Source organism: Gossypium hirsutum, chromosome A11, assembly GCF_007990345.1.
Source record: "Gossypium hirsutum isolate 1008001.06 chromosome A11, Gossypium_hirsutum_v2.1, whole genome shotgun sequence".
NCBI classification, from domain to species: domain Eukaryota; kingdom Viridiplantae; phylum Streptophyta; class Magnoliopsida; order Malvales; family Malvaceae; genus Gossypium; species Gossypium hirsutum.
The window spans coordinates 19,541,836-19,555,800 of NC_053434.1; the positions used below are offsets into that span (position 1 = coordinate 19,541,836).

The 13,965-nt window shown below is 33.8% G+C and overlaps 1 protein-coding gene and 1 non-coding gene across 2 annotated transcripts; both read right to left on the bottom strand.

The window, feature by feature from the left end:
- Positions 1 to 925: 925 nt before the first annotated feature.
- On the bottom strand, positions 926 to 5,261 carry LOC107924555 (protein disulfide-isomerase like 2-2). Its single transcript, XM_016855063.2, has 9 exons — positions 4,868 to 5,261; positions 4,161 to 4,319; positions 3,825 to 3,938; positions 3,008 to 3,165; positions 2,246 to 2,345; positions 1,807 to 1,983; positions 1,572 to 1,717; positions 1,343 to 1,489; positions 926 to 1,247 (listed from the first exon to the last, which is right to left on the bottom strand). The coding sequence occupies exons 1-9, from the start codon at positions 4,994 to 4,996 to the stop codon at positions 1,073 to 1,075; spliced, it is 1,305 nt and encodes a 434-aa protein (XP_016710552.2). The 5' UTR covers positions 4,997 to 5,261; the 3' UTR covers positions 926 to 1,072.
- A 5,132-nt stretch (positions 5,262 to 10,393) lies between these two features.
- Positions 10,394 to 10,500, bottom strand: LOC121210603 (small nucleolar RNA R71). Its single transcript, XR_005905717.1, has one exon. It is a non-coding gene; the product is annotated as a small nucleolar RNA R71 (small nucleolar RNA).
- Positions 10,501 to 13,965: the final 3,465 nt, after the last annotated feature.

Genomic DNA, 13,965 nt, shown 5'->3' on the forward strand with positions numbered 1-13,965 from the left:
GGAACCTACATTTTATTGTTTTAATTTACTATTAAAACAGAGTGTTTCGGTCAATATTAGCAATATCGAAATGGAAGCCATGATTAATTCAAAAAGATAAATGATGTAGTGGTATGATGTATTGCATTCCAAAGGGCAGACAAAAATTCGAACTATGTGAATAGCATTGTTGGGATGGATAATAGAAACCCCAAATGTAAACGGCAAAATATACATAGAATACAATTTGTCTTTCAAGTTGAGTTGATTACAATTTGTACATTTGAAACTTAGCTCATCTACTTGTATTTTTAAGAATTTAGTTTTTTTACTTTTTTTTAATTTAAAAATTGAGGTACAATTATTACAACTATTAAAATTTTTTTATTAAATTCTTTGATGTGACATTTTAAAATTAAATATATATTTACTAATCAAGTAATAATAAAAATAATATTGAAAATACTGATTAAAATTAAAAAAAACACTAATTCAAATTAGTCATAATAAAATATAATTTTTTAAAAAAAACTAACATTGATGTAAGCATTAACTGTGGGAAGCAATAATGTCTCTATTTCTAAAATTAGACATATAAATTATATATAATTATAGAATATTTTAATAAAAATTAATGATGATAATTATTTAAATTAATTAATAAAATTATAAAATATATAAACTAAATTACCTTAAAAAATTAAAATATAAAAATTAAATATCAAAACTGAAATTTAACCATATATCCACGGAAAATAATATTAAATCTTTTGTGGAGGGATTTGATTTTAAAAAATTTAAATTTTTATCAATCAGTAAAGATGGTTTAAGCATGTACCTTTTATTCTTTTGGATTATTATCAATGAAATTATTTTGATAATGTATTATTTTTCAAAACCATTTTTAATAGTATATCTAACAAAACAAGTTATTAAACATTGTTGGTAGATGAAATAAGACTCCTTAAATATTTGGATCATCTCTAATAATCTGTTTCACTAGGGATAATTGTTTCAATCAGTAAAAACCAAAATAAACGACACGACCGAACATCAAAACCCTTCTTTTTACCCTAAAGTAATTCCAATTTTATTACAACTCATCTTTACTTGCTGTAAAATCTCCCATGAGTTCTTCAAGTGAGATCTCATCCTCTTCCATGATTTCTCCATCTTTACCGTCCCATGCTTCTGTCTTTGCAATCTCGGGTGTGCCCTCCAATGGTAAATTTCCCTTGCCTCCGCGCCCTGCTTCCTTCACAAACTCACTGCCATGGACAAAATTTTTGCATGTTCTAAGTTTCCTTTTGTTCATTCGTAAAAGAGCGGCAGTCAGTGCAGAAGTCGGAAAAGAAATACTTACATGATATGCTCGAGCTCAAATGCACTTATGAGTGGAGCATATGCTCCTTTCTTGACGTTCAAGGCTACAAGAGCTGGATAACCATATCCGCCAACACTTACACGGTTTTCGAGAACTGGTTGCTTACCGGCAGCAGCCCAAACATAGCTATAGGAGATAAAATTGTCGTTAGAACAACACACACATACAAATTGAGATCTCAAGAGAAAATTAGCTTGCATGTACTTGCCTGTAAGGACTCCTTTTAAATTTCTCTGCAACTGACAATAACATGTCCAAGTACTTGTTCCTTCCTTCAGCCTTCGAGTCTAGAATGTCAGGCAAGAAAGCAACGAAGCATATGGCAGCTGAACTACATTTCTCCGCCATCACATCCTATTTTGAATAGATTATACTTTTCAGTAAACAACAATATAGTTTAGAAAAGACTGCAACTATTCTTGAAGCACGAGTGTGAGACTTACTGGGCCAGTCAGCTCTGTCACTTCAGCCGGTCCGACATTAGTTTCTAGTTGCTCTAGAGCAAATGATTCAATAGCAGAGGCGGTTCTAGCACCCTCGTAAGGAACTGGGCTGTCTTTGTCAGCACCAAATACTAAGATGGTAGGGAACCCTTGAACGTTGAACCTGCTCATGAGAGACTGCAAACCACACATCCCATTATTAAACCAACAATATAAAACAAATACAGCTAAAAGTTCCAATATAAATATATATGAAAAAGAAGGAAAACTCGCTTCTCTAATTTGAAAAATATTTGTTAGGAGTGGAAAAGTGATGTCCAAAATAGAAAAGCATCTTATTCCGTTCTAATAAGATTTCATAGAGTGATTTCTAGGTATGGAAATATTCTCAGAAGGCAGATGCCTCGCAATATCAAGTTTGACAACACAAGCAAATTACCTTCTCAGAATCGCAGTCAACATGACCAAGCTTCACCTTCCCCTTCAAGTTATTAGCAGCCCTCTTCCACTCAGGAGCAAGTCTTTTACAGTGTCCACACCTTTACAGAAGTACTTACAAGGTATTAATCATCAAAATCAGAAGATAAGAACTAGAAACTTACTATGTTAGCAAGCATTAGGTTATGTGCAAAATTTTATGTAACATAGATGACTGCATTGAGATCGATTTAGTCTCATATATGATATACTCTGCAGAAGCATGTTTTCTATATCAAATTTTACTTCTTTAGAGATACATACAGATTTCATGTAGGACAAAAGCATACCGATTGCTTTCATCAGTTGGAGCACTGGTCTTTTAGTAAGTTCAGTATCCTATGTTCTAAAGAACATTTAAAAAGTTACACACACACACACAATTAATATCTTCCAAAAAGGTCACTATATCATATTCTTGAATTAACTTAAAATATAAGGCTATTTTGAACATATTCTTTAACTTCTTCAGTAACAATATAGCTGCCCAATAATATCATGAAGCTTTGAAGATTTGATTTATTCTTATTCGTTAAAAGTTCCTAAATGCCTTTATACCTAGAAATCATCCATTATCAGTTCAATTCTCATAAGAAACACAAAATTAAAACATGTCATCATAAGAAACATAAACAGCATTTAACAGTTTCATGTACATGAATCTACAGTGATACTGGTGAAGCACCATTTCTTGATGAGTGTTACTAAAATTAAGCAAGCTTACCAAGGAGCGAAAAACTCCACAATCCAAAGTTCTTTACTTTTGAGCACCAATTCATCAAAGTTGTGGGAATTCAATTCTACAGATGCACTAGACTCAGATTTCTCACTTGATCCTCCAGATGCTTTCCCAGCGAGACGGTCTTTCAAAAGTGCCTTTACCTGTACAATTCACAAAAGTTTGCAATAATTCAGCTCAAGTCTTAGAAAGAATGTTTTAGTATAAAATTGATACACTTTAATTTCAATTTCAAATTTTAATAATGACTTATCAAATTCATAAATAATGAGAAATCCTAACTGATAGAGAAATAAGGCCATGAGAGACAATTTTTGACAGTTATCAGGTCCATGTCCATGTTTGGCAGCTACTTCAGTTACATAAAGACAACTTTAGCAATGTAGTATGGTCTCATATTGCTTGGGATCAGATTCTGTAGGAATTGGAATGTGCCAGAGAAGTGAGAAAGGATTTGTTCAATTTTCCTAATGTTAGAATCTACAATATCATTACATGTCCATTGCAAATACACGTCCCAAAAAAAATGGCATTTGTAGCAGTTGCATAGCACATGACATGAAAATAATCTTCCCTATTCACAACATATTATCAGATGTCAGTAAGTCTTGTCTTAAGGTGAATCTATGAACTAATGCATATTAATTAACACTACAAGATCACTCCTATCTTACTCGATATACAATGGCCTAAAAAGTAAGAAATGAATCATCTTAACATGGAAACAGATTCAGTACTTGATAACAACATCATGATCTAATAAAATCTTGATACTTCAATCAATCAACATACTGTAACAAACCTGCTGGAGAGCAAATTCGGCAATAGGTTTGACATCTCTAGCTCCCATATAATCTACAGGTGGCTTTCCAGGGACGAACACTTTTATTGTAGGAAATCCTCTAATCCCGTATTCCTGTGTAGCAATCACAATGCTTTATAAGCACATAAAATTAACAGTGAACAAAAGAATTTCCAGTCAGCTGCAAGGCATTGTGCGTAAATGACAATCCTGTACATAATGGGATGGAAACTATTCCTGCTAGTTGAACAACAATCAGCACACCAACAAAATAGAACCTAAATTACATCTCAGATTTTTGAAAAGGTGTGGCTGATAGATTTGAATTCTCCAAACCTGGGAAAGAGACTTATGAGCATCAGCATCGAGGGCTGCCACTGTAGCGACACCTTTCAAGACATTGGAGGCTTTCTCCCATGTAGGTGTTAAAGTTTGGCAATGGCCACACCAAGGCGCGAAGAACTCAACCAAAACAACTCCGTTAGAATTTAAAACCTGCCACAATTAAAAAAGACTCAATAAGCTATTCTTCTCGATATGCTTGTCTCTTACCCTTCTTGAATTACTAAAATAATAAGCGAAAGTCAGATCAATGAAGAGATGTGTCATCATGCAATGAAAATGCTATGGTCCATTTGTATCCCCGATATGGAATTTAATCAAGAGTATTGAATAATGTAAACTGAAATCATTGCTTAAACTCAAACAAAATTTTAAGGTGTAGAAAACCTGAATGTTTAATGCACTTAAAATACATTAAACCGTTCATCTAAGCTTGATAAATGACCTATTTCTAAATTAACTAGTAAACTTAACACTTCAAAATCAAAACAAAATAAAGGCCTTTTATAATAAAATATAGTTAAGTGACAAAATTCCAAAGAACTAACTCATTTCTAATCGTATTTAATTTCTTCAATTGTGATCCAACAGAAAGATGCATTTCATATAACTTAACAGAAATTTAGATCCTCCTTATTCTTTTCGATTCTGTTCTTCGACATATTTTTTTTCTAATCAACGGAAAATGATGAAAAGTTTACCTTGGACTTGAAATTAGATGGAGTGAGCTGAACCACTGGCGACGACGGCCCGTAAAGAGCGTTAGAGATGGTGAAGGATGTGAAGAGAAATGATAAAGCTATTAGCAATGGAGATCGCGATCTATGCATTGTATATATTTTCCGTCACTTTATCAGGAATTCGTGATTTTCCTCTATCGCTCAGATTGATTAAATCTCTCTGATGGAGAAGAAACCTCTGGAATGGCGAGACAGTCTAGAGAAGACTACTAAAACCCCTCGTCTCAGAGGAAGCTACGTGTGCTAGCCAATGAGCTTTCAGCACGTCAGCTCGCCACGTTGTAAATAGCCAGAAGAAAGTTCTTATTTGTTGGAGGATGTGGAAAATGGAATTACAATGCTTTCAACGCCCATTGGTGAAACGTGTACACTTATCAACTTTCATTTTTATTATTCTTCTTTCTTATGGATTCCATTTTACTCCGAGATTGCAGTATAGGTAGTTAAATTTTTTTGATTGGATTGATTTATTAAGTTTAATTAAATAAATTATTAAAAATTATAAAAAAAGAAAAAAATTAAGATATAGAAAAAATAATTTTTATTGATTTTAAATTAAATTTGTATTAATTCGCTAATGAATTAGTCTAACCCCTTATTTCGAACTAGCATTTCAATCAGTCCTTAATCTTTTATTGAACCCATCAATTTTATTATGAAAATACTGTTTTTATTTTTGCTAGTGATAGAAAACTCCTCTAACTTAATCAAAGTATATATTTGATGATTTCCTCACATCACAATAATTTTTTGGTAAAAATCGCAAGAAGAAAGACAAGCAGATTATGGCCAAGGGAAGGAGATATTGAAACAAGAGGTGTAGATTTATTTATTTATTTATTTTTGCCTCCTTTTTGATATGTCAATGATCGCGGTAATCTTGGACTAGCTTAATGATGTTGAGAAGGGATTGTAACTCTTGTAGTGTCGAAACGAGTTTCCATCCCTCCTACAAATTGCCAGAATAATGTCAACTTACTTTTGGATGTTGGTTAACTTACAAGATGTGATAAGACAAGCAGATTATGGCCGAGGGAAGGAGATATTGAAACAAGAGGTGTAGATTTATTTATTTATTTATTTTTGCCTCCTTTTTGAGATGTCAATGATCGCGGTAATCTTGGACTAGCTTAATCATGTTGAGAAGGGATTGTAACTCTTGTAGTGTCGAAACGAGTTTCCATCCCACCTACAAATTGCCAGAATAATGTCAACTTACTTTTGGATGTTGGTTAACTTACAAGATGTGATACTTAGGTCCATTTTAACAGGATCAAAGAAAGTAAAAGTATGAGAGTTTTGGCAGGTAAAAAGATTTCTTCAATCCTTTTTAATTTTGATATTGATCAAATTAGTTTCAATAAAAAAATTGAAATAATTTAGTTCTTATCAATTTTAAAAATGAGCAACTAAGGATTTTTAATTACATCGTTAATATTTTTCATTAATTTTACATAAATTTAATTGTTATAATAACAAATTTAGCTCTCATAATTTACACATCTATTTATTTTGTCATAATTTAATAAATTTAACCTATAATATTTTTGTAAAGGTGGAAATGCTAAGGCTAAATTTGTTGATTTTTTTTAGAATCAAGATCAAATTAACAAAATTTGTAAACATCAAGAGCTAAAATTATTATTATACCAATCACAATTATGCACAATTGTTTAAAAACATTTAATGTCATGATTAATTGTCCTTAATTATTCACTTTCAAAATTGGCAAGGGTTAAATTGCTCTAAATTTTTTAAAGGGACTAGTTTGCTCAAATTAAAATTTGAGGGAGATTGGAGAGATCTTTTTGTTATCATTATTGTTTTTGCATACATGAAAACTATGTCTCCAACAAGTATTGCCATGTCCCATATCAGTGTGCGAGGGGGGAGTCACAATATGGAAAGTATTGTAGTTAAAGCATTAAAATGGTTTGTATTATTGTCAAATGAATGCAAGATTGAATTGCAGAGGTCATTAAGCCTTTTTACCTCTCGTATTGGGTTGAGGGATTGTTGAAGATAAAATCATTTCTTTGATTTCCAGATTGTTTAGAGTGCAAGTGAAAATTGTGTAAAAATTTCTTGCTTTTTTGTTATTGATATCTTCAATAAGGAGTAATGTGTCGTATGATTGCATGCAAGTGTATACGGTTGTACAAGTAATAAGTAGTAAGTAAAGAGTTATTGTCTCCATAGGGACTGTTGTATAAGTTAATTGTAAAGTTAATTATAAAACAATTTGGTAGAAAATAAGTGATAAGCCATAAAAGTAACATGTTTTAATCCCATTCTTGATGCGTTTTTGGATGATTTATTAGGTGAACATAGGGAAGTGAAAAGAGCGAAAAATGGGCCAAAATTGGAAAAAAAAAGAGAGTTGTTTTCAGTAACCACACGGCCTGGGCACTTTCACACGAGCTGACCACATGCCCATGTGCCAGCCCATGTCGATATCGCTCCCTGTTTCCCAAACACGCGAAAAAAACCAATTTTTAGGGTTTATGAGCATTCTAAAGTCTATAAATGCATACTAGAAGAAGACCTAAAGGGAGCACGCAGAGAAGAACGAAGAAATTACTCGAAGAACGCCGTCGAAATCAACTCAGAAGCAAGATCTCCTTCAAGATTGAAGATCTCTAGTCAACTTATCTAGAAGTTTTTGGGTTTCTTTAAGTTTTGTTGTTTTCCTGATTTTGAGATGTTTTCCTCCCAAAGTATGAACTAAATTCCCTAGATACCTAGGGAAGATGAAACTTATGATGGATCTTGTTATTTAATTTTTGAATTATATGATAAATACTTGATTTCTTGATCTCAATTATGTGTACGTATTCCATGTTTTAATGTTTTCAGGATATTAATTCATGATTGATGTACTTATTTTAGTGGAGCAAAAGTCCCTGTTTAAGAGTAGATTTGGCATAATTGAGTGGAGTTGCATGCAATCTTAGGACAACATAAATCTACCAGATTAGAGTCAAATCTAATAGGGAAATCCATAGATCAAGTTAATGCGATAATTGGTGTTTTAATTAAAAATATATTTCAATTAATCTACCTAGAGTCAGTTATTTTTACTCTCGAAAGAGATATTAATATAATTTAGGGATTTCTACAGATCAAGGCAAGTGAATAAATCGTTTAATTCAGATTCAGAATAATAAGTGAAGTCTAGGTGGATTCTTTCCTGAGTATTGTCTCTCTCATTGGTTCATTCGAATATTTTCTTACTTAATTCTTTGTTGCGTCTTAATAATTAGTTTAGATAAATTTTAGACTAAAAACAACCCTTTCAATTTATAGGCTAGATAATAAAAAGATAGTAATTACTAGTACTTTTAGTTTTCATAGATACGATATTCCCGACTCGCCAAAGCTATACTACTATTCGATAGGTGCGCTTGCCTTTGTCATGATTTTAGTTAGTTAAGTGAATCATCATTAAGTTTTTGGCGCCGTTGTCGGGGACTAAGATATTAGGAACACTTGATTTTTATTACTTTAGCCATTTTTATTTTATTGCATTTTATTTTTGTTTTTAGTTTAATTTTTGTTTTCTAATTTTTTTTGTTTATTTCTGGTAGGTTATTTTAGTTTATGACTAGAAGAAACCCGTTAGGACCTTTAGCATTTGATAGTGAGATCAAAAGCACAGCTCATAGAAACTGTATAGAAGTAAGACAGAGCCAACAAAGTACGGTAGAAGAGTAAGAGGATGTTATTGTTAATACTGAGAAGATGGTTGATAATCATAATTATCAGCTACCCCCTGTGGTTGCCGCGAATCTTGCAAATCTGAATCTTGCTCCTCGTACTATGTACGATTATGTCAAGCCTAATTTAACTGGGACTGAATTGAGTATTGTGAGACCTGCTATTGCTATGAATAACTTTGAACTGAAACCGAACACCATTCAGATGATTCAATGGTAAACTATAATATATATAGGCATATTTGTAGACGATTTTTCCTTGGTTTCATTGAATTTGATTCTCCCAATCCTTTAATTTCATGTTTTATACTTAGAAGAGCTTAGGATGGCGAAAAAAGCAAGAAACGGGCCAAAAACAGACAAATTGGACCTAAATTAGTGTTTCACACGGCTTGGGTACTTCTACACGGGTGATCCACATGCCCGTGTGTGACACATGGGAAACGCCCGTGTGTCATGGCCGTGTCAACATTAATCCAAGTCAGAAATGCACACAGCCTGAGCACTTGCACACAGACGTGGCACATGGCTGTGTCCCTGTCGAGCCCAAGTCTAGTTCTACTTGGAAAAGGCTAATTTTAGGCTATTTTGGGCATTCAAAAGTCTATATAAACACTCTAGAAGAGGATTAGAGAGGAGACGGAGAGTTGAAGGCAGAAAATACTCAAGGGCAGCCATCGGAATCACCTCGGAGGCAGGATCTACATCAAGACTGAAAATCTCCATCCAATTTCCTAGAAGTCTTTGGGTTTCTTTAAGTTTTGTTGTTTTCCAAACTTTGAGATGTTTTCCATTATTATTATAAACTAAACTCCTTAAATACCTAAGGGAGATAAAACCTAATACAGATCTTATTATTATTTGAGTTATATGATAAATACTTGTTCTTATTCTTAATTGTGAATTTAACTTTTACTTTAATATTCCAGGATATTAGTTCAGGTTTTTGATATGCTTATTCAGTGGAGCAAAAGTCCCTGTTTAAGAGTAGATCATTCATAATTAAGCGAAGTTGCATGCAATCCTAGAGATAGGACAACATAAATCTGCCGGATTAGAGTCAAACCTAATAAGGAAATCCATAGATCAAGTTAATGCGACAATAGAGGTTTTAATTAGAAAGAGATTTCTATTAATCAACATAGAGTCAGTTTTTTTTAGTCTCGAGAGAGATATTAACATAAATCAGGGATTTCTACAGATTAATTCAAGTGAATAAATTGTCTAACTCAAAGGTAATAAGTGAAGTCTAGGTGGATTCTTCCTTGGGTGTTGTCTTCTCCTTCGGTTTTCCAAAAAGTATTATCTAACTTCAATCTCTATCGTAATCTTAGTTAATTAGATAATTAGTTTTAAATAAAACAGTCTTTTAATTTTTAGGCTAGATAATAAAGATAGTAATTACTAGTACTTTTAGTCCTTGTGGATACGATATTTCCGGTCTCACCATAACTATACTACTGCTCGATAGGTGCGCTTACCTTAAGTCTAATTTTTAGTTAGTTTTACGACCATCATTCAACAATTTGTTCAGTTCGATGGCTTGCAAGATGAGGATCCAAATACTCATTTGGCCAACTTTTTGGAATTCTATGATACTTTCAAGATAAATAGCGTTTCTAACAACGCCATTCGCCTTCGGTTGTTTCCATTCTCATTAAGGAATAAGGCTAAACAGTGGTTGAACTCCCTACCACGAGGTTCTATCACTACATGGGAGTAAATTACCGAAAAGTTTTTATTAAAGTATTTTCCACCAGCTAAGACAGCCAAGCTGAAGAGTGATATCTCTTCCTTCTTACAAATGGATTTAGAGACTCTATATGATGTATGGAAGAGGTATAAGAATTTATTGAGAAGGTGCCCTCACCAACACCTGAAGCGGCTTATGAGTTTATAGAGGAAATGTCACTGAATAATTGTCAGTGGCAAGTCATGAGGATAAAACCGATGAAAGCAGTCGGTGTTTTTAACGTTGATGCAGTCACCATGTTATCGAATCTAGTAGAACTTTTGAATAAAAAGATTGATGGTTTATATGGTTCTACGCAGGTACACTCAGTGATACAGTGCGATACAAATAGAAGGATGAACAATCCAGAATGCCTATCCTACAATCCTAGCACAGAGAACAAACAAATCAACTATATGAGTAATAATTCTAGACCTCAGAATAATCCTATAGTAACACTTATAATGCAGGTTAGAGAAACCATCTTAATTTCTCTTAGGGTGGTCAAGGAAATCAGAAACTACAACCCCCTCCAGGCTTCCAACAACAAACTTACTCACAAGAGAAGAAGCCAAACCTTGAGGAGATGTTGACGAAATTTATTTTGGCGTCAGAAACTGATTTTCAAAACACCGAAATAACGCTTAAAAATCAACAAGCTTTAATTCAAGGGCTCAAGAATCAAATAGGTCAGCTTGCTATGCTGATTTCAGAAAGACCACAGGGTAGCTTTCCGAGCAACACTGAAACTAACCTAAGGGAGTAGCTTCATGCAATTACGGTTCGAGATGAAGAAGGGTTAGTTAAACCTGAACCAGAATTAAGGCAAGAAAGTGTGGTAAGTCAAGGTAAGGTTGAGGTGAGTCACAATGATCAAAAACCGGTAAGTACGGAGTATAAACCTCGTGTGCCATACCCAAATGCGATAAAGAATGACCATACAAATGAACAATTTGGTAAATTTCTTAAATTTTTTTAAAAAAATTCATATTAACTTACCATTTATTGAAGCTCTTTCGTAGATGCCAAATTCTGTAAAATTTTTAAAGGAGTTTTTAGCAAACAAGCGGAAGTTAGATGATTCATCACACGTGAAGCTAAATGCAGTTTGCTCAGATATCTTACCGAGTAAATTACCTAATTGGTTGAAAGATCCAAGGAGTTTTACTATTCCTTGTTTAATTGGTAGTTTAAATGTTAATAATGCTTTGGCTGATTTAGGGGCTAGTATTAATGTCATGCCCTATAAAATGCTTAAACAACTAGGTCTTGGGAAACCCAAACAAACTAGGATGAACATTCAATTGGCAGATAGAACCATTAGATTTCATAGGGGTATTGTTGAAGACGTACTTTTAAAATTGATAAATTCATATTCCCAGTTGATTTTGTTGTTCCAGACATGGATGAATTGATGTTGGTACAGGTGAATTGATACTTCGTGTAGGTGATGACACGATTAACCTCTAAGCTCGTGATTCTGCCAAGATATCTAGTGATCGAGATGATTATACGAGTTCTGTTAATATAAGTAACATTGTGGCTCCACATTATGTGTAGAAAATGCCTCAGAAAAATGTGATTGAGCCACGGTCTAGCTTACATGACAAAAACAAATCAACTTATGAAGAACGAAGGCTATAAATCGATGAACTAGATGAATGGCGGAACCATGTCAAAGAGAAGCCGAGAGCACATGATGCAAAACTAAAGCCACTCTATGACGAGTTTAAAGATGGAACGAACCAATTTAATGTTGGGAACCAGGTATTGTTAGATGAAATAGACTCTCGAATAACCACTTCAGAGCTTAACGCAAACGGAGTGACTCTTTTTACAGCACTCAATGTCTTTTCATACAGTACAGTCGAGGCAACTCATTCTCATTTCAGCGCTTTTAGGTAAACATTACTCGACTTAAACCTTATTTGAATAAAAGAATTGACAGCGAGAAAAAGGAGTTTCGACTTTGCAAACCACCATGACCCTGCGAATACGAGGTAAGTCGAGCTTAGACTTTAAATAAGCACTTCGAAGGAGGCGACCCGAGTGCTAACACTGCTAATTTCTTAATTTTATCTCGTGCTATTTTTTTAAAATTAAAAAAAAAATTGAGTATTTAAAAACCCACATGACCTAGACACACGAGAGTGTCCTTGGCCATGTGGATCTTTTGACTTAGTTTTAAATTTTCAAAAAAATCGACAGTGAGTTACACAGGTGTGTCCTTGGCCTTGTGGATCCTGGGACTTAATTTTTCTAAAAATCGATAAAGACATGGACTAAGCCAGTCTACATGGGCATGTGATACGGCCTGGACACATGGGCGTGTTATAGGCCGTGTGAAACTTGGGGCTAAAATTTTCAATTTTAAAACAAGTCAAAGAGTTACAGGGCAAGTGATCGCGATTTTCGTGACAGGTAAGTTTTATATATTTATAATTACTCGTTCATGAAACTAACTATTATCGCGATGTAGGCAAGTGTACCTGTCGAACAGTAGTATAGTTTTAGCAAGACCGGATTGTCGAACCCAAAGGAACTAAAAATACTAGTAATGACTATCTTTTTATTATCTAGCCTAAAAATAAGGTGGTTTTGTTTTAAATAACTAATTAACTAATCTAATAATTCACATAGAATGGAATTGGGGGATTACTTTTGGAAAACGATTGAATTAAGACAATATCTAAGGAAAAATCCACCTAGACTGTACTTGTTATTCTGGCTCCGAATCGGACGATTTATTCATTTAACTTGTTCCTAGAGATCCCTAAGTTATGTTATTATCCCTATTCAAGACTAATAACGTCTAATCCCAAGATTGAATAATTGAGACTTTTCTCTAATTAACTCGATCTATGGATCCCCTTATTAGGTTTCACCCGAATCCGGTAAAATCTTGTCACCCTATCTCTAGGCTTGCAATCAACTCCGCTTAATCATGACAAATGTACTCTTAGACAAGGTCTATTCCCCCTCTAAATAAGAGCTTATCTTGAATCAGTATCCTAGGATATCAAAACAAGAATTAAGAACACATAATTAAGAACAAGTTAAATATTTATCATACAATTTAGAAAATAATAACAAGATTCGTCTTAGGTTTCATTCCCCTTAGGTATTTAGGGGATTTAGTTCATAACTAAAAGGCAAAACACCTCAGAAGAATAATAAGTACAAAACATAAAGAAAACCTAAAACTCCTAAAGGGAAATTGAAAGGAGATCTTCAGTCTTTATGATGAATCCGGCTTCTGAGATGGATCAATCGGCTTATTTTTAGTAATTCCTTCCTTCCTCCCTGAGTGTCCTCTTACTTTCCTCCTCTAGGGTGTATTTATAGGCTTTAGAATTCCTAGAACCCCTCAAAATTGGCCTTTTCTGAATTGGACTCAACTTGGGCTCGGCAGGGACACGCCTGTATGACACGCCCGTGTGAGTCATGCTTCGAATCTACCAAATTGACACGGCCGTGTGGTCTGCCCATGTGAGGAGGTCCAGGCCGTGTTGAATTTGTACTTTGGCCCATTTTTATCTGTTTTTGGCTCGTTTCTCGTTCCTTTTACTCTCCTATGCTCTCCTAAGTATAAAACATGAAATTAAAGCATT

What these genes read in the sequence shown, in the direction of transcription:
- LOC107924555 (XM_016855063.2), bottom strand. Translation starts at nt 4,996, where the DNA reads ATGCATAGATCGCGATCTCCATTGCTAATAGCTTTATCATTTCTCTTC. An exon ending in CTCATAAGTCTCTTTCCCAG is followed by an intron (nt 3,939 to 4,160) that starts GTTTGGAGAATT and finishes ATTGCTACACAG; the next exon opens with GAATACGGGATTAGAGGATT. An exon ending in TTTAAAAGGAGTCCTTACAG is followed by an intron (nt 1,490 to 1,571) that starts GCAAGTACATGC and finishes TATCTCCTATAG; the next exon opens with CTATGTTTGGGCTGCTGCCG.